This window comes from Thunnus maccoyii, chromosome 4, assembly GCF_910596095.1.
Source record: "Thunnus maccoyii chromosome 4, fThuMac1.1, whole genome shotgun sequence".
Taxonomy (NCBI): Eukaryota; Metazoa; Chordata; class Actinopteri; order Scombriformes; family Scombridae; genus Thunnus; species Thunnus maccoyii.
The window spans coordinates 15,288,743-15,309,828 of NC_056536.1; the positions used below are offsets into that span (position 1 = coordinate 15,288,743).

Here is a 21,086-nt window from a genome sequence, read left to right on the forward strand (position 1 = left end):
AGCGAGGGAGTGTTGGGAGTGGCAGCAGGGAGGGAGGGAGGGAGGATTTGAGCCTCTCTCACTGTTGCATCAGCCTCCAATTACTTTAACACTGTCACTGATACAGACACTGGGACACTTTAATCCCTGTGATGGTTTAGCTTTTTACATAAGGCACAGGATTAAGTTCAGCAAAGTTTATGTGCACGTACACACACACACACACACACACACACACACACACACACACACACACACACTGTGTACTGGAGCTGATTCAAAGAAACCCCGAGAGATGTTTGAAAGAACCAAACAACCCTAATGGGAACCAAACTGCACCTGCAACTTACTGACATCAATACTGTTACAGTTAAAAACAAGACAACACATGGAAGCTAAAAGAAGTGAGAAGATACAGCTGATGTAGAGAATAAATCATATGATTTCTGTATTTCACTTCTCCCTAGACCACAGGCTAAGCTGGGAGGAACTGTCGCGTCTCAGTACATGACGCTGCTTGTTTCACATTCAGTCACTTGGTGTCAGCATTTCCAACCTCTATATAACCACAAAGACCGGTCATGACAAACTGGTCATGACAATAGTAAAATATTGTAAATAACAGTGTTTTACTTGAAACACCTCAGAGGTCTGTTCATTTAAAAAAAGATAAATTAGACAACTCATGTTGACGAGACTGATACAAAGGAGACACAAACCTTATTATACAATATTTGACATTTAGAAACTTTGAATTAGTGCATACTGTACATGTCAGTATATATGTCAAATATAAGGATATTTCAATATAAAGGACTTGTGTGATTAGATATAAAACATGCAGACAATGCTCAGTTTATCTATTAAACTGTTGGTGAATTGGATAAAAAAAAGCTTCAAATCCACAGGGACAGCTTATACCCACATCTGTGTCAAAGATCAAAATAAGGTGAGACCTGTTTACATGTCATTCACTGAAAAAAATTACACTGACAATACAAAATGACAACAATATTGTTATGATTCCCAAAAGGGCAAAAAGCAAGTGCAGCTGAGGAGACTGAGACTCAACAGCACAGATGTTATTGCACAATGTACACAAAAACAAGGTGTTATCAAGTTGCTGGAATAACCTTTTAGATTTCCATAGGTTTACAGCTTAGATAATATGTTCAGGGTGGCAGCTGGAGTTACGTTCCAACATTTATTGCACACCGCTGATTGGTGGATGGCACATACCATAACATCACATGCTCATTATGGCCACACTGAACGGGCACGGTGTCATATTTCAGCTCCAATTAAAATCAAGGTCTTTAGATGTTGCTGATGAGGAAGATGAAGTTGTTTTTCTTGACGTTTTATCTCTCTATTTCCATTTCTTATCAGAGTAGGACCAGACTAATTACAGGTAAACATATAATTTGATGGAAAGTTTGCAGAAACTTCCATAGCAGGAAGAGATCATAAAGATTAGGTAACTGGGTTGAGATATGCATACAGATCAAAATGTGTCATGGTGACATGTGAGGGTCTCTGCAGAACATTTTATGTTCTGAACATTTTCAGACAGTGTGTGAGCACAGTTTGCACTTACACTCCTCTCATACCAGACCTTGACTGTGAAACCTGAAAAAGCCAGAAAATGGGTCATTTAACAGTAAACATTTTGATTCAGCATACTCTGAAAGTTTGATAGAAAGCAAGAACACATTATTTCAATTAGAACTCCCGTCCACCCTTGATACAATATATAACTCAGTATGACTACATATAAAATATGCAACTGGTTACTGCGCATGCTACATAACAGCAACAGCACGGGTTTGACTCCAGCCAGGGACATTTGTTCCATGTCATGCCCATCTCTCTCTGCATGTTTCCATGTCTGCCACTTCACTGCTGACTGTCCAATAAAGGCAATGATTAAAAAAAAAAAAAAAGCAACTTTATACTTCTACCTCAGAGGAAAACATTGCACCACATTTACCTGCCAGATAAATATTACTGGTTATGTTGCAGATTCAGATTTTACTCACAAGATATAACAAATAAAATATGATGCATTATAATTGATTAAACTATCCAGAATTATAAGTGAATTAAAAGCTCAACATTCAACACAAGTTAAGTAAATTTAAGTACATTGTGCAAATAATGCCTCTCTTTCACTCTTGAATCCAGGACTTTACCGTATATTTTCTGGGTGGTAGTTTTACTTAAGAAAAAGGTTTTGAGTACTTCTTTTACCAACATTCCCATTTAGAGAAACTGTGAAAATAAAGCAAGACAGTTTGCCTGGGGCCCACAAATCACTAAATCCACTCCTGTGCAAGAATATTATAGGAATCATATTTTCACTGCATTTTCAGAAGTCTGTTGGTTCTGTAAATTATACAGAAGTAAAATTTATTTTAAATAATGAAACAAATGAAGGTCAGGAAGGAAAGTTCAAAGTGTTCAAAGTGTTGTCCTGCTGTTGTTTTTGGAGCTTTGTTGCAGGCAAATGATTATGTAACCTCGTAGAAAGGCCAAAAGGCACGAGGTGCTGAGCACGTGTGCCTACGTCATGGACAACACCCCCGTCCGGCCCTCTGACGTAAATGTGAGCAGCTCTTCAGGTCCGCCCGCCGCTCGGCCCTGCTGACAGCTCCGACAAGCCGGTGCACAGACACATAAACCGTCTCTCTGTCCCTTCTCTTTGATTCAAACCCGATTTTATCAGGCACACATAAGAAGAGTATGGTGGCTGTTTGAAAAAGGAACAAAGATGGCACAGAAAGATACGCTGCTACATCTCTTCGCTGGAGGGTAAGACATTAAAGCTGCTGCTTCCAACCGGAGTAACTTATTAATAACTCTCAAACTGTTAACGTTACATGAAGATTTTACTTGAGCTTAGGTACATGTTCTTTGCAGCATAAGCCTGTAAATAACATTTAGTCGCTAATCCAACGCATTTAAGCAGGACAGAGCCGCTAGCCAACTTGCTAACGGATCCATAAACGCAAGCTAACTTAGCTCGTATTAGCACGACTATTTCCAATATAACGTTTCGCTGCTTTCTTCACTAAGTTAGCTTACTCATTTATTATGTTGAATAGCTAGCTGAAAATAATAACTAGCGTCAGTTTTAACTGTATAGTTCTCAGACTAATACTCAAGCTAACGTTGTCGTGGACAATGAACAACCACCGGCAACATCTTTCGTATCTGTGCGGAAGTTTGCTAATTTGTGTTAGCCAGCTAACGATAGTCACGGTTAGTAATTTGTCCCTGGAAGGTTGTATTCTTATTGCGGCTGACAACGTGATGTTTTAGACGATACACTGTGTTAAATCTGAAGCTGTAAATTGTATCTCAAAACAATAAGTTAGTGGTCGGACGTGTCGCAGTCCCGAGAGTCGTTAAGTTAGCCTTTTGCTATAATTATGATGTCCTTTAGTTACTGTTGCGTAACGGAAGCTGTAGTTTGCCAACAACCATAGCTCCATGCTAACCACTGATCAGCATGGAGGAATGTTTTTGGTAAAAATAAGCAGGGTTGTGATATAATAGAGAGCTGGAGTGCACTCACCTGATGTTAAGGTCACATTTTAACAACATTGGCTTAGTAAAAAATGACGCCATTTTACCCTTGAAACGTTCTGACGACCATTTAGGTAACTAAGACATTTTTAGCTCCTCATGTGCGACCACGATTTTAAAATGTAGTGTCGAAGGATAATGTGAGGGTGGTGATGTTGGCCACTTTGTTTTAAGTAAATGTAGCAGGGTTAATTATAACATTACAAGCCAGCTGAGCTTGTATGACACACTGACAGAACATGTTTAACAACCAATTCTCAATGAACAATATGTAATTTAACAGACATTCTTCTCATTTTCAGAGCAACAGACCTGCTTGTCATTTTCCATAGATTTCTTATCTTTGGGATCAGTGGTCATGGCTAGAACAACTCATCCACGCCACATTATCTCAACATGGCTACATGTGTTTGTCACATTAGGTTATGTAATATGGAAAATTTAATCCAGAGCATAATTTCTTTTTTGCATGATTTCTAACAATTGTATAGGGTTGGATAGATGACTAGTGATCAGTGAATGGACAGTTAGGTCAGGTGTTACTGCTGCTAAGGTTTTTGACTCTGTCCTCCAGACATGAGACAGGCTTAGTCTAATCTGTTCCAGACTTTTAAAGCTTGTCCCTGACAAGGTCATAGACATGGGTAATAAACGATGTACCAGTGAGAGTTGTGAAGAACTAAATGAGGGTATTATTCATGCTGAAATTGCAAAAGTGATGTCTAAAAAGTTTTAACTCAAGCAAACCACTCTTCCCAAGTACAATTAGAGCGTCTGAGACAGAAAACCCTGTGCACCACATGTGGTTGGATAACTGAGTATTTCCACTGCAGAGCAAGAGTTTGGTCTTTGACCATAATTGTTCATTGCACTTGGTCAGCAGCTCTTCAGCTGTGTTATGATGGGGGGAAAAACAATCTTTTGTCAAAGCTGATATGATTAACCTTGCAAATAATTGGACCACATTACTCTAAGCAGGTTATTCATTGTATTACAATAATCTGAATGTACACGAATTAAGCAGTGGGGGATTGTCTACTTTGTTTGCAGGATTTGAAACATCTCAAGCTCCGTTACCCTAATTTTCATGCCAATGTCAATTTGCAGATGTAGTGGTACGGTGGGAGCCATCATGACCTGCCCCCTGGAGGTGTTGAAGACACGGTTGCAGTCCTCTGGCCTCACCCTCCGGCCCGTCTTCCAGGTCCAGCTAGGCACCCTGAGCGGCACCGGTGTCATCCGACCGGGGACTGTTACACCTGGGCTGCTGCAGGTCCTGAGGTAAGGTGTTTGTTTATCTCGTTGTTAGGCAAACAGTGCTGCAGAAATACTGGGTGGGACTGTCCCCTGAGGGGTTTGTATTTTTTTACTTGCAAACATCAGGACAAAGTGTTCCCTCTTCACAGCCGGTGCACACTACTGTTTATCAAAGCTGCCATATAAGGACGGGCATAATTGTTAGCTGCTGACTTTTTTAGTTACATGGTGGCGTCCCTGGGAATACCGTTGTTTAGTTATGTCTGATGTGTTGATGAAATGCATTTTTCAAAATAACTGGTTATGTTTGAAATAGTTGTATGAAGTAAAATAGTTTAGAAAGCCTGTCATTTGTTTTCTGCCTTCGTAGTCTTAAAACGAAGGCCACTAATCCTGTCCTACATAAAGGGAGGATTAAGTACGCAGTTTCCTGCTCGTATCTAGTGTCCTTAAACAGCCATTTGGGATGACACAAAACCTGCTTTTCCACCAGGCCTCGAGATAGGTATATAACAAGTTTTTGTGGTTTCAGTCCTATTTATGAGACAGTTGGTTTGGGCAGAGTAGAAACATCCCCAGAGGGCTGACGAGGAGAGGTTTTAACCAGGGCGCTGCATCTGTGTTATATTATAGTCAGAGGACCAAGGTCTGAACTGGTGTCAACTGGAGCTGTAAAAGTGACGATTACAGTTTTATTTCCTTGAGAGAACAAATACTTTCAGTTCAGGTTTTAGACAGGTTTTTCAGTTTACCTTCACTGATCATTCAAATGAATTTTCAGAGCTGGTAGAGTGTTGTCTTTTGCATTTACAGGCTAATGTTTTCATTCTCTACATTGTGTTCAAGGAAAAAAACAAAAACAAAACCATTATCAACCTTAAACCCGTCCTCCAACCATTGAAACCTTCAATTACTGATTGGACACTACTTTGACCTGAAAAGAGGTCGTTATTGTGTTTCTAAACTCATCATTGTTTGAGAAGAGGTGTTGGGTATCAGCGAAAGAGCGATTTAATGTGTGAACACTGCTTGAGAGAGGAGGTGTGCATTACAGAAACCAACACAAATTGCAGTTGTACTCTTCCCCCAGAGGGACAGAGCTGACCGTCATGTAGAGAATGAAGGTCTGAAGGTCACTGCCAACAAACAGTTAAAAAAACTGAGTGGGGATGTGGCCGACGTGACAAGCCGAGCCCTGCAGAGGGGACTGAGTTCAGTATAGTAACTGGGAAACCAGCTCAAGTGAACAGGACTGGTGTAACACTTGGAATGATTTCAGGAGTGAGCTTTGATATTCATTTCCCTAAACAGAGCTGATGTTAATCCTACACAGGCGTAGAGACAGTTTAATATGAACATTGATGTGTATGATTAACACTCTATCATATATTTTAGGGTGCTTGATGGCTCTTTGCTTTTGTTTCAGATCAATTCTAGAAAAAGAGGGACCAAGATCACTCTTCCGTGGTCTGGGGCCAAACCTTGTTGGTGTGGCTCCCTCAAGGTACAGTGAAATCTATGTCTACATTTCACATTGTTTATGTTAAAATGTATTTCCTCATCACGTTTTCTTTAACGATGTCCTGAAACTATGAGGTCATCTCAGTGTTAATCATACTTGCCTGTTGGTTTACAAGTTAGTGATGAAACACAATGTGGTGTCCTTGTATTCAAAAACAATAAACAAAGCAGAGGCAAAGAAGCAGAATGGCAATCTCTCAGCAGTCTGTTGTTTTCGTGTATCGGGAGACCTCAGAGTTTATTATACCGTGGCCACCAACCAAGGAAAACAAAAAGGAAAAGGGCTGTGTTTATATTTTGCACTTTAATGGTTAGAAGCATTAACTGGCCATATAAACAGGAAGCTGTTGTCACGGCAACAACTTCCGAGTCCTCCCAGCCACAGAGAGTTTCGTGAGTTAGCTGTTCTGTTTGTGTAAGGCACAGCATCTGTCTACATGACATTTAAACTTTTCTTAACTCGAGACAAATAAGACCAGGAACAAAAAAACTATGACACAGAGTTTAATAGGTGTGCTAATGGTTTAAAGATACTGATAATAGCTGAGTAATATTTGCTCTTGTTTAAGTTTTTGAGGGACATGTGACTTCAACACTGACAAAAGTTCAGTCTTAAATGGTACACTGTGTTAAGTTTCAGTTACACCCTTTGTTCTATTTTTAGTGTCAACAAATGTTCAGTACTTTGCTCATGGTAATATAACATGGTAATATAACTGTAAAATGTATAATCCTATCAAATTTGCCAAAAAAACATTAACTGGACTTTGAGTCTCTGTTAAGCTGAAAAGGGCCATTGGTTACATATACTCTCCCCATGGTTAATGAATAGCCGCAGCATGATCCTTTGCTCAGTAATTCCAATGGCCAACTTGGACAGGCTCACATTCAGAGCAGCGCTGTGGGCATCTGTGGTGCCCAGTGCTTATTCAGCCCATTCTGGTGCAGTGACGGTCTGTTCCAGAAGCCGAGCAGAGAGCGCAGGCACTGGAGAACAGACTGCTCTGGATACATACTCTCTGTGAAAGACCCACACTGGCCCAAATGGAATCATTTACATAATTGCACAGCAGTCATAAAAACCACATTCACATATTGAAAATGCATTCATATTTAAGCAGTGTGTGTTAATCTTTACAGCTGCGTGTGTGTAGAGTTCTCACCAGTTTGTTCTCTGTGTTTCAGAGCCATTTACTTTGCTGCCTACTCGAAATCTAAAGAGATATTCAATGGGCTGTTCGTTCCTAATAGTGGAGTGGTGCACATGTCCTCTGCTGGTGTTGCAGGTGAGCAGTCTGCATGTTGGCCTTTGTTACATACATGTAATTGACAAAACTACATGAACAGCTGTAAAATATGCAATCCAGTTTTTTTTAGACCTTCTATATTTTTGTCTACTCTGTGGATAAATAACACAAAGCCAATATGAAACTCTTAGCCTGTGAAATGACCATCATAAGCTTTAAAAAGGTCATATTAATTGCCTGACTACATGAGATTTTGCAGATGCTAATGCTGTTGCTATGGTCCCCCGCTTTAATTCCCTTCAATGAGTATGAGTGCAACAAACTTACAGCTTTATTATGATGTCGCTCCACAGGATAAAACTGAATGTGTTTTGTCTATTGTCCTCAGCTTTCGTCACTAATTCTCTGATGAACCCCATCTGGATGGTCAAGACCAGGATGCAGCTGGAGAGAAAGTGTGTATACTCTTAATTTAATTTTCCCTGTGTGCATGTAAAGTCTCAGCTCTGGTCTGACTCTTGTGCTCTGTTTTAGTTCTGTGTAAAACAATCTGACTTATTTTAGGGTCTTTGCAGGTGGGAAGGCAGCGCATATAATGTGACCTTTTAACAGAAATTTTAACAGAGCCTGCCTTCATGGCACTGTCCTTGGGTTATGCAGTGTGTGAGACTGAGCTTGTGACTTCGCTCCATAAATACACAGTGCTGACGTAGTGAACTGCGTGCAGAAGAAGAGTCTATATTTACATTACCAAGTACGGGGCAGTAGTATCATAAGAGTTCACAGGAACAAGTCTGTTCACCCTGTCTTCAAAAAAACACCTGTCCTGCAGCACAAAATGGTGGCCTCATGATTGAGGAAGGAAAAGGATCAAATAACATGAAACAAAGTTCAGTTAAGGTTATTCTAGTCGCTCACTCGACCCAACAAGGAAATCTTAGGATGTCCCAAACTTCCATAAATGGTTAAAAGTTGACTAATCACTTGAAAGATAAATATTATGAATTAATTATTTACTGTCAGACTGTTTTTTGGAGCTATGGTAACTGGTGTGGGGCATTCATCATTTTGGCATTTTGTAGTTTGTATGACTAATGGATTTTTTTTTTAATAGAGAATCATCAAGTAACATCGTTGTTAGTTGCAGTCCTTCTCATACTGTGATTTTGACACTAATGAACATCACTTGTTAAACTTTTCAGAGCCAGAGGAGAAAAGAAGATGAACGCACTGCAGTGCGCCCGCTATGTTTACAGAACGGAAGGGATCCGGGGCTTCTACCGAGGCCTTACCGCATCCTACGCCGGCATCTCGGAGACCATGATCTGCTTCCTCATCTACGAGACACTGAAGAAAAACCTCGCCAAGAGCCAGTTCACCTCTCCGAACAGTGAAAAGGAGAAAGGAGCATCGGACTTCCTGCGTCTGATGATGGCAGCTGCTTTTTCAAAGGGTTGTGCATCCTGCATAGCCTACCCACATGGTAAACACTTGCACCAGTTGTTGTTTTTTTCCTTGCAACACAATAACCGAATGTTGAGGAGAAATAAATTAAAAACTAACTTCAACATTGTTTTGTCTCCACAGAGGTCATTCGGACAAGGCTGCGCGAGGAAGGCAGCAAGTACAAGTATTTCTTCCAGACAGGGAGGTTAATAGCAGTGGAGGAAGGCTACGCAGCTTTTTATAGAGGACTCATTCCACAGCTAATTAGACAAATCCCTAACACAGCCATCGTCCTCTCTACGTATGAACTCATTGTCCATCTGCTGGGAGACTCCAAGTGAAGACATGTTCGAAAGTTGGGTTTTCCTGACAGATGGACGCCACATGAAGCCTGAGGCACGATGGGCAAGAGACTTTTGAAAATGCAACGCATACATTTTTCAGTGTGGTGCTAAAGAGACTTTTATGGTGGAACTGATACAAGTTTTACTGTTATCCAAAGAGCTAAACACATTATTTTACTGAAAGCTTGTCGTTAGGAGTTTATAAAAAATAACGCAAGAAGTCGTGGTTCTTATTAAAACTCCAAACCTGTGAAAAAAGGTCATCTTCTTAGAGGACTAGTGTTAAGTTAACTAAATTATTTTATGTTTTGTTATTTTATGACAGTGTTTGTTTCCTTTTTATCAGTGGTAAATGTACCAAGACACGTGACTCATTTAGTTAATGAAGGGAAGTCATTCAGGTCAAGTGCTAGTGATAGTGCTGTTGCATCGTAATGACCACACAGACCATTTTGAGATTTCTGGTATACTTTCACAAATACCATGTGCTGGTTTTGAAGTTTGAATTACAGAGAAATTTATCATATTTTTCATTAATATATACATAAATATAAATATATATGCACAGGCTTATCTGTATGTTTTCTTTGTGGAAAAGATAGTCACCTTTTACATTAAGATAAGAACTTGGATGCTTATTTGACCAGTGGCTCAACAAAAATGCATCAAGAAAAGACATCAGTTGGTGGTTGACACTGACGTGATGATTCTGTTAATACAGAAAATCTGCCTTTAATGTTATAGGAAGCTTGAGATTAGATAAGGGATGTTGCACTGTACAAACATGGCTAAATAGTTGAGAAATCACATCAGAATATGTCAGTGACTAGTTGACTGGTTCTATTAAGTCCAAATATTCTGATGAATTTGTTTCATTAAGACTTTGTACCTGATGATCCCCTATAGATGTGGCTGAAAATGGACAGCCTTTTTTTTTTTTTTTTTTTTTTTTTAAGGAACTCAAACTCATTATTCTTTTGGGACTATTCTCAATTTCACCATGGAAAGGTGTAAGCTCAGTGCCTGAAATGCACAGTAATCGCTCTCCTTAACTCTCTACATAAGGAAAGTAGAAGATAAGGTAGTGAAGTTCATGTTATGACTGAACGTTGAGATGTGTTGTCTTACCGTTATTTTTCCATGTACTGTAAGTTGCTGTTCGTTTGTTTTTTTTTCAGTAATGTCTGCTTCACCTATAGTCACAGATCTGGAAACGAGTCTTCCACTGTCTCCGTATATCATGGCTATAAAAAGTATTCAACCCTACAGAGTTTTTTTTATGCTTTGTTTTACAACGGTTAATTACAGTTGAGGTAATCAGGATTTTATGACCCTGACGATAAACATGAATAATACCAAAAGGAAAAAAAGCTGCACACGTGAACCTCACTTGAATGCAAATACAAAATGCAAAGTCATTGAGCACAATGAAATCAGTATTTAGTAGAGGAACCATCATAGCCTTGGGTTTTTGTGGGTAATATGTCTGTATAAAACTGATACAGAAGTGTTATCTACAAAAACCTTTCTGGACACAGCAGTATCTCCCCATTTGTCTTTGCAAAACTGCCTGTCAAACTGCATGGGGACCTCAATCCTACCACAAATTGTGGATTTGCATTCTGGAGTGAGGTCTAGACTCTGATTCGGCCTTTTTCAAGTCTCTAACGTTGTTGTTTGGGAGACATTCCTGTGTGGCTTTGGCTTTATGTTTAGGAGTTTTGTATGGAAAAAGAAAAGTCTTCCCAGTCACAGTTCTCTTTCAAACCGAAGCAGGTTTTCAGGATTGTTCTGTATTTTACTGAATTTATCTTACTCACTGCCATCACAAGCCTTCAGGACCAGGGCCTGCTTCAGGGAAGCTTCTCTCTTCATGATGAGTAGTCGTCTACCTTGAACACAAATGAGGCACTATTGTGAGTTTCTATGCAGACATTTGGTTATAAAAAGAAAAAAGCCACCCAGGGTCACAAAAGAGCCCAGTCATCCATGACAGGAAAATAACGAAATGGAAAAAATACCCCGGGGCCATCCATTGGGTAAGTCACTCAGACCAGTATGAAACTATTGTACAGCTCAAGACATGAATCATCAAAAAATGTTTCCTTCCTGTTGTGGTTTGGGTTGACTTATCCGCATTGTGCTCTCTAACTGGGAAAAACAGACTCAACAAAAGGTTTTAAGTGGGAAGACTGCAGCAGGAGTTGTCACATGGAGCAGGGTACAAATTACGAAATACCTCATGTTGATGTTGGGTTTCTGAATGGTGTGGGTATTTGAGTCATGGCTACAATAGTGATGAAAGTCCATGTCATTTTGAAGCTGCTGGTCCCCTATCGATCCTCCATTCCTCCCACTTTCTGTGAAATGTATGTACAGCACCACTTTCTAATACACACCCCTTAAAAAGTGTGTACAAGGTATAAATATGGCTTTATTGATGCTTAATATAAAAAAGCCCTACTGCTTCAAAGATTAATTATAAGTCGATAATAAGGACAAGTTTGGGGTTGTTTGTTTCTCCTCATTAATAAAGTTTAATGGGTCTAATTCTTTTTACTACAATCCAGCAAGACTACAGACTGCAGTTATAAATGTTAATAAGTTGTTAATAAATGTTTACATTCCAGATGTTCTGCAGCTCTTTTCCAGAAGGTCAGAGATCCATTTGTCCAGTGGAGTAGTTTTCTGATAAAGAGCTAAAAGCCCAATTCTGGAAAAGAATAAACACCAGCCAGAGGGATACTTCACAACCTTGCAACCCAATATATACATATGATATCTTAATGGCTTATAACTGATATCTAAAGCAGTGGAAAATGATTTATTAACAATTAATAAAGTCATTAGTTACAACTTATAACTCCTTTATAGAAGGTGATTAGTAAGAAAGTGGTAGCATACACAGTTTTTCTATGCTGGAATAATACCTGGCAACAGATTTGCTGTGTAGCAATTTGATTAATCACACTAATTAAAGTATAGTTAAATGTTCTAATATCACAACATCCACAATAATCAAAGATGCCATTTCTACATTTCTTTAGAAGTTTGTTCGTTGGATACCTATACAGATTTAAAGTATAGGTTCACAATTTTTTCAAGTCTGTTTTAAAACAATAGTCAGATGCCCAAATGAACACTGAAAGAGGTTTTCCTCACTGTAATCATTCCTCCTGTTCATATCGACTATTAAAAGATCTCCTTCAATTGTGTTCTCAATATAAGTGATGGGGTCAAAATCCACATTGTGTCCACACAGACATTTAGTGCAAAAATGTATTTAAAGGTACAGTGTGTGGAATTTAGTGGCATCTACTGAACGGACTGAGAAAAAATGGAATATAATATTCATAAGTATGTTTTAATTAGTGTATAATCACCTGAAAACAAGAATATTTTTTTTCGTTAGCTTAGAATGAGACCTTTATATCTACATAGGGAGCGGGTCATGGTTGTCTTCCATAGAGCCCACCATGTAGCACCGCCATGTTTCTACAGTAGCCCAGGATGGACAAACAATATACTGGCTCTAGAGAGTCCTGTCAAGTGCATTATGAAGGGATCTGCTAATGGCCAGTATTATGGCAAGAAAAAAACCATTTCAGTGTTCATTTGGGCAACTGACTGTTGTTTTAAGACAGACTTTAAAAAAAAAGTGAACTTATCCTTTAAAATACACCACTCTGCCTCTGTGGGGCGCATGATTTTTAAGCTACGCCCCCGCTTACAGTAGAGACCCTCCTCCATAAAGAGAGAGTTTAATGGGTTTAAAACGCAGCGCTGCGGTTTATGGTGACCTCTGCCTGCCGCAGGGAGAACGGCTCAGCACCGAGATAAACTCCCTGGCTGTTGACGTGAGGACGGCGCCCTGACCCAACGTTATCCCGACAGTTTTATCCAGACATCATTTTAACAGTGACAGCCACCTGGACTCACCAGCTGCAGCCTCACCTGAACTCCACTCCCGACTTATCCATGAATTAGCATAACTTAAATCCTCTCGATAATGTCTTTTAACCAACTTACAGCCGCGCCGTCCGGGTCAGTTGGTTAAAGTTGCCTAGCCGTTAGCTCTCAGTTCAGGCAGCCAGCACACAAACTAGCTGATGCGTTGTGCGGTTACTGGCTTTCAACGGCTGTCAGCATCATCACCACGACAACAGCGGAACGTGTGATGGAAGGGTGAAGGGAACGATGCTGAAATTCCTCCATATCCTGTTAACGGGTGAGCTAATAACGGCTGGCTAACGCTAAGCTAGGTAGCTTATGTTTCCCCTCGATTATGCAACGTGACAAGCAATTATTTGAGCTTTAGTTAGCATCATTGCATTGGTTTGTAAGTTACATTGCATTCACCAAAGGAAAACAAAAACTAGGCTCCCTTAATGTAGCATTAATCTCATAATAATGTCTGAACTAGCTAGCTAGAATCTTGTCATTATGACAAACTTGTAGCTAACTGTTAACTGTCTTAAATTAACATCACGAGATCCGTGTTTCTTATTTATGGAGCTGTCGGTTTACTGTAAATATTGCGTAATATCGTGTAATATACACTCAGTTGCCAGTGCATTAGCTAAGATTAAATCAGTCTTAATATAACAACTCTTCAATAAAAACTCCATGAATGTTATCTTCAGTGTTTCTTTTAGAGAGGTGTGGATTCAAATGTACGATCATGTTAAGGGTTTGGAGTATGTGGTGGTGTTTAGCTGTATTGTGTTATACTGAGAGCTGTTATGCTATTTAGTCTATTGATATAGCAAACTGTTAGCTGCATTGATTTTAGGCGTCATGCATCAAGTCCTGTCGGCACTGTAATCAATAGAGCCAGAGTGTAGAAGTGGTGGAGTGTGTCAAATACTCAGGCACCATAATTGACCACAAATTGTTATTTGAGCCAAACAAAATATGTTTTTCAAAAAAAGAAAAAAAAAGAAAAAGCCAGCAGCGTCTTTTGTGTCTGAGGCAGTTGGCCAAGTTTCAGGTTGACAGAACTTTAATGACATTGTAAGTGTCCTGACATTTTCTTGTATGTTAGTTCAGCTCTCTTAATGTTGAACAAACAAAAAAAAAGAAAATCATTAAACTGGTTGATTAAAGTAAGCAGTAAATTCACTAGAGCTCATTTAAGCAATCTGCCTGACCTCCATTAAAGACAATTATTTAAAAAAGCACAGTCCAAGTCCATCCTGTCAGAGAGCTCACCTCCCTTGCATCCAGACCTCTATGTCTTGCCCTCTGGCTCCATTTTCAGACTGCCTCTAGCCAGAATCAACAGATACAAACACTCTTTTCCTACCCTCAGTTATTACTGAGGAAATGATAGTCTCAATACCTTTACATGAATTTCTTGTATTAGCACCTGAACTGTTCTGATTTGTACGAGCTTTTTATGAGCAATAAGCAGTTTCAGCAAACATTGACTAATATAACCCTAATGGAAGGATTTATTGTTGGGCTTTTGTGTTAGACTACATTAGTTTTAGCTAGTGTTAAGTGTAGTTACTAAACTGGCAACTGAGTGTTAATATTTGCCATTTATGAAATTTTGTATGGATTTTAATCTGTGTTTGCCTGACAATAATCCATGTTTTCCTCACAGGTCTGTTAGGTGTTCTGTGGGATAAAGTTACCGCTTTTGGTAAGCCTGGGATTGATATAATCTCGCTCCATCTGTAAAATCTGCAGCCATTCCTGTACCTGCAGTCGCTAAGTCATTTTTTTCTGATCCACAGAGGGGATTAGACTAGTGGGTGGGGAGAGCAAGTGTTCTGGCAGAGTTGAGTTACTCCGCCATAACAAGTGGGGGACGGTTTGCGACCATGGCTGGGACCTCCGTGAGGCTTATGTGGTGTGCCTGGATCTGGGATGTGGCTTAGCTGAAGCTGCCCTTCACAATGCAGCATTTGGTGCAGGCAGTGGAGAGATCTTCCTTCGGCATGTCCAGTGCTCTGGACATGAGTCTAGTCTGACACGCTGTGCTGTCGTCCTCCACAGTAACCCCCACTGCACCCATGAGAATGATGCAGGGGTGAAATGCTCAGGTGAGACTCCTGATTACTGCTGTGTTGATTTATACAGCTGTTATAGCTATTGACCAGTTAAACATACATGTATACTGATGCAAATACTTTTTTCAGGATACTTAATCTTTGAGTTAAGCCCCTTTCACACATACAGTTGATACCTGAAGTGTTCAGGAACATTTCCTGTGTGGGGTCATGTTTGAATGGGGGCAGGTATCGGTACTCGGGGAAATCTGTACTGCCAATTTCCCACCTCAAGACCTAGAACAACCTAGTGTTGTGAAGGAAAGCAGTAACATTGTGAGGAGGGATCGAAGCAATCGCAAGACCCCGCTGACGACGTATTTGAATCTGTGACTTGTTTACGGTTACCTTGCCAATGCTCGCACAGGTAATGTTCACAAACTTGTTGATTATTAAATACATTACAAGAACACTGACACCAAACAGCTCCTCACCCACCATGTTCCTGAAAATGATAAGAAATGCCCCCCCTCCTCCCCAAATCTTCTTCTTCTGTTGAGTTTTATGGAGGTTGGCATCCATAATTGTTTTATTACTGCCATCTGCTGGACTGTCCCTTGCCCCATCTATTCCAGCTTTGCAATGGCACGTGTGAAAAGGTGCGAGATGGAAATGTTCCTGAACGTAGCTTCATGTGTGAATAGTGAAAATCACTAGCGGTGCCTGAAAGGTTAATCTAGTAATTTACCAGGAACTATGTGTGAGAGAGGCTTTAAACACCAAATAACGTAGATACTGTTTATCCAAAACACCTGGGACACTGAGGCATGTAGCTTACAGTGATGAACCTGTCTTTATTCACAGGTACCCTTTTAATGCCCACCCTCACCCTGCTGTCACCTCACACTGTGTTCTCTCCGGGGGAGGCTGTGCGCTTCAGCTGCAGTGTTCTGCTGGGTAACCACCTCAGTGACTTCCACCTGTACAAGCATGGAGTATCCACGCCGCTGGTTACACAGAGGGTAGACCAGAGCCAGATCAGAGTGGAGCTGACACTGTCCGACATAGAGACTTTCCACCAGGGCAGTTACAGCTGTCGGTACAGGATCAAGGGCATTTCTCCTTCTCAGCTGCACAGCTCTCCACCCAGCAACTCCATCAACATCACTGTGGGTGAGTCATGATTGCATTGTGTAATCCATACTGACTCCACCGCCAACCATTCCCATAGCACATTGTTGTGTTGTGCAATCTATACTGGTTTAAGTTTGATTCTCTGCCTGACTGAACCCATTGAGTTTACGCCAATTTGATTTGATTTTAATTTCTGGTAATCGCCTTGCCTGGAATCAAGTTTGGTTGCATTTTATTGAGTCTCAACTCACAGCACGCAAACATCTTTGGTTTTGATATGAAAGTTCCTTCTTATCTTGACTTTTGATGATGAAGTGATGTTTAAAGATCTAAAAAGCTGGTAGAAAAAGCTAGGATCTTTGAGCTTACGTTATTTTGTTACACATTTGTATTTTCACTGCTACTGTGAATTCACTTTTTGTTTCATTGTAGCTGCGTACAATTGGTACTAATTTTGATCCATTTGTTTCAGTTTTGTATATCAATAATTTGTATTGGCAAGTGCACATTTTGCATATAATGGCATTTTTCACCTGATACTCTTTTTAGTTTGTTAATTCCTGATTCTCACTGGTTATTAATTAGCAAAAGTAATCACAGAGTAATCAGAGATGGCTGTAACTCTACTGGCATATTTAATAATATTTTATGATAACATATAAGGATTAGAAGGAAATTTGTAGTAATTCTGTATGACCTTGAATGACCTATTGAATTCTTGTTTTTCGCTGATCACAGTGGAACTCCTGACTCCCCAACACTGGTACAACACGTCCACCGAGGCCCCGGCTGGTTCCGTCATTAAAGGCCACAGTTTTAACATCACCTGCTCCACCCTGCAGCAGTACCCTGGGGGCTCCTTCCAGCTGCGTCTCATCCGCTCCAACGGCACAGTGCGTCAGTCTCTGCCGGCCCTCACCCCGTCTGTCACTTTCACCTTCCCCAGCGCCCAGAGCTCCAACGAGGGCTACTACTACTGCCTGTATCGGGTCCAGCTGGGCGGACGCACTTTTGTCTCCAGAGAAAGCCAGCCCCTGCCTATAGCCATCAGAGGTGAAAATTATAATATACAATATCATACTGTACCAAAATATATTAATTATGTTTTTTTACATCTTTAGTGTTCATGCTTTTTTTGTGCATCTCGCTTTTAACTTACTTGAGCTGCAAAAAAATGCTCATCAGTTAGTCGAAGCAGCGGATGAAGTTCCATCTATGAAAACCCATCCTGTATGTAACTACATATAACTCCTCTCACCCTCAGACCCAGATCCGATACTGAGTCCAATGGTGATCAGCTGGCTTGTGTCTGGCCTGACGTTTGTTGTAGCTGTCATCATCATTATTATCGTGGCCAAAGTGCTGCGTAACAAAGAGAAGAAGCCCTCTGAACTGGAGCGAGAGACCAGAACCTGTAGGTTTTTCTTTTATTTTCCACCAGGAGCCTTAAAGCTTTAGACAAAGACGTGATTTTTAGGAAGCATCCTGTTCATGTACCTGGTGTTACACATGTGTTTCCATCTACAGGTGTGGACAACACTTATGTTGCCTTATCAATTAACAAGCTATGATGGGGTACGCAGGCAACAGATAAGTAAAGGTATGGAAGGTCATGATTCTTGCACACATTACTGTACAATGCCAACAGTGTTTATCCTCTTAAAGGTTTTCATGTTTTATTGTTTTAAAACAATAAATTGAGGGAGTTTCATATTTTTTTGTATCCATCCCCTAAATTGTGCTTTTCAGTCACCTTTTTGCAGAGTCGTTGGAGTGCTCCTTTGTCTCCATGGTTAAGGGTTTGCCACGACACTGACTCACTAAAAGCTGGACCTTCCAGATATATACGTGCATTTATGTTAAAATGAACTGAAATCCCTGAACTACACACAGACATGATATCCATTTAACTAATTATGTCAAGTCAAGTCAAAATTTATTTGTATAGCCAATTTGAAACAACCACAGTTCACAAAGTGCTGAAAACCAAAATAAATAAATATAAATGTAAAAAACAAATAGAATAAAAGGAAAAACAATAAACATAATAATAATAAAAGAATTGTGGCACAATAGGAGAAGAAGTCAAGGTGTCAAGCTCAACTGGAATTGAATGCCAACAAGAATAGGTGGGTCTTCAGCAGCGATTTAAAAGTTTCTAGGTCTGAGTAGTTCTCATGTGAATAAGTAAGCTGTTCCAGAGATTAGGGGCAGCCAACACGAAGGCTTGGTCGCCTCTATTTTTGTGCCTGGATCTCAGAACAACCAAGAGCATCTGGTTGGTTGACCTCTGTGCTCTAACTGGAGTATGATGATGCAAGAGTTCTGCTAGGTAAGGAGGCACCAGCCCATTTAAAACCTTAAAAACAAGCAATAAATTCTTAAAATCAATCCTGAAACAGACAGAAAGCCAGTGGTGAAAGGCCTATACTGGTGTTATGTGAACTGCAGACGATGAATAGACGACTGTTCTACACCGACATACAAAGAATTACAATAGTCTAACCGAGAGGTAATAAAAGCATGAACAACTCTCAAAATCTTTGGGACAGAGATGGGTCTCTACCTTGGCTAAAAGTCTTAACAGAGAAAAGCTAATTTTGACACCTGAACTAATGTATCCTTCAAATTTTAAGGAGCTGTCAAAAATCACACCAAGATTCTTAACAAAAGATCGATTGTAAGAAACTAAAGGGCCAAGAGAACCATCAGTCATCTAATAGGTGAGGTCGGCCAAACATAATGATCTCAATCTTATTTTCATTAAGATTGAAAACATTTAAATCCATCCAAGTTCTGATATCCAGCAGTTCAGCAAGGGCTACGTTCAATCTTTACTTTTTGTTTTTATAGGCAGATAGATTTGTGTATCATCAGCAAAATAATTCAAAGGAATACTACACTACTACTAAAAATGGACCCCAAGGGCAGCAACAATTATGTGACTTCTAAAACCAGTTGGCTGCACCAGTGATGATTTAGGTGTCCTGTTAGAGAAAGAATACATATGCTAACATTTATCATTTAGATCAGTTTGTGTTCTGTCTTAACTTTGACATTATAGGGTCTTCTGTCAATCAGTGTCCAAAAAACAACAAAAAATCACATTAGATCTACTTTGATTCAATGTCATGAAACAATAACACATGAAAACTTCCAAGGTGGGGTGAATACTTTTTAAAGGCACTGTGTAATATTTGACTTTTTATTGTCTGTGTCCATATTCTTCATTGTGGTCGTGGGTAGTGAACTGAAGTGGAGCGTTCTGTGTTGCAGAATTACACGAGTGGACCGTCAGGAGGCTCAGACTGTGTCCTTTGTGGATTCAGGCAGCAGGAGACGTAAAAAAGAACCAGACAGCTCGGTCAGCGATCCACAAACTTGGAGAAGGCAGCAGGAGGAACCAGTTCAGTACAGTCTGGATGTTTTTACTGGACATTAACATAGACCTGTTAAAGACTGCATGGTGTACCAGATTCTGCTGGGAGACGATGGATACTGTACAGTACAGTATATACAGCACAAACAATAGCCTGGTTGAAGTCAGTCTCGGTTCAAGCTAGACTTTAGATTCAGTCAGTCTCGGCTGTGACCCCTGATGTGTGCAGTGGAAAGCTAATACTAAAAGCCTAACTGGGAAACTGTGACATGGGTTCCTCAGGTCTTTGTATATGCTGTATAAAAACACAGTTTTTATTTATTAACAGGTAACAGGAACGACGGGCTCCACTAGCTTATTGTGTACTTGCTTCCACACATCAACAATAGTTAAAGGATTACAGGATGTTTTTGTATTTTAAGTCTAACCCTAACTACTATGCATCTTATGTCATTTACCATATGTACATTACTGCACTTTAAGTGTGTAAATAGAAGCTTTCATTGATTAAAATGCTGCTGTTGTTGGAGCTTCTGGGTTCAGTGAGTTTTATGTGTCAGAAAATTAAGTTTGACGATCTACAGATATTACTGCATGTACTGAAGGTTTATAGCATCATATCAAACTATACAAGAGGAAAAAGCTTCATCATAATGGATAACACGGTTCCTTTGTTCTTGTACCACCAATCATTATTTAAACATTTATGGTTTTTTGCTCCTGAATAAATCACTTGATGCTTAAAAGGTTTACATATACAAGCTCTTTTATATTTTGTATTATGAAACAATGGTACAAAAAAAACACATCACACGGTATGGGATGAAAATGTGGTACAAATGTATGATATCTGGTGGTATGGTATTACAGCCCGTATAAACGGTGCAGTTTCATATTTTTATTCAGGATAAAATTTTTCCTCAACTGCTAACAAAACACTGATTAAACATTAATACATCCCAATTGTTCTACAAAACCACTGAGGCACTTGCGTTACAGTACTAGAATCTAATTATTCCTGACAACCATAGAAAGGAAGCTCTGTTTTCCTCAAAGTTTATATAAAGTACCAGGATTTGGTCAATCATTATATTAACAAATATACATTGAATCATAGATTGTTTGACAACCTTATTAAAAGTTCTACAACACTGAAAAATAGGAAAATTTGGGGATGCTGAAGCAATCTGTTGCA

At 39.8% G+C, this 21,086-nt stretch overlaps 2 protein-coding genes across 2 annotated transcripts; both read left to right on the forward strand.

Moving 5' to 3' along the window:
• The first annotated feature begins 2,565 nt into the window (after window positions 1–2,565).
• slc25a33 (solute carrier family 25 member 33) lies at window positions 2,566–10,648 on the forward strand. The gene is made up of 7 exons (XM_042408765.1): window positions 2,566–2,790; window positions 4,675–4,848; window positions 6,251–6,328; window positions 7,531–7,631; window positions 7,981–8,047; window positions 8,795–9,075; window positions 9,180–10,648. The coding sequence occupies exons 1-7, from the start codon at window positions 2,750–2,752 to the stop codon at window positions 9,377–9,379; spliced, it is 942 nt and encodes a 313-aa protein (XP_042264699.1). The 5' UTR covers window positions 2,566–2,749; the 3' UTR covers window positions 9,380–10,648.
• Window positions 10,649–13,121: 2,473 nt separating this feature from the next.
• On the forward strand, window positions 13,122–20,420 carry si:ch211-150o23.3. The gene is made up of 8 exons (XM_042409734.1): window positions 13,122–13,610; window positions 14,991–15,029; window positions 15,124–15,432; window positions 16,243–16,551; window positions 17,251–17,565; window positions 17,777–17,926; window positions 18,040–18,112; window positions 19,789–20,420. Exons 1-7 carry the CDS (start codon window positions 13,580–13,582, stop codon window positions 18,081–18,083), a joined length of 1,197 nt encoding a protein of 398 aa, XP_042265668.1. The 5' UTR covers window positions 13,122–13,579; the 3' UTR covers window positions 18,084–18,112; window positions 19,789–20,420.
• The last annotated feature ends 666 nt before the right edge of the window (window positions 20,421–21,086 follow it).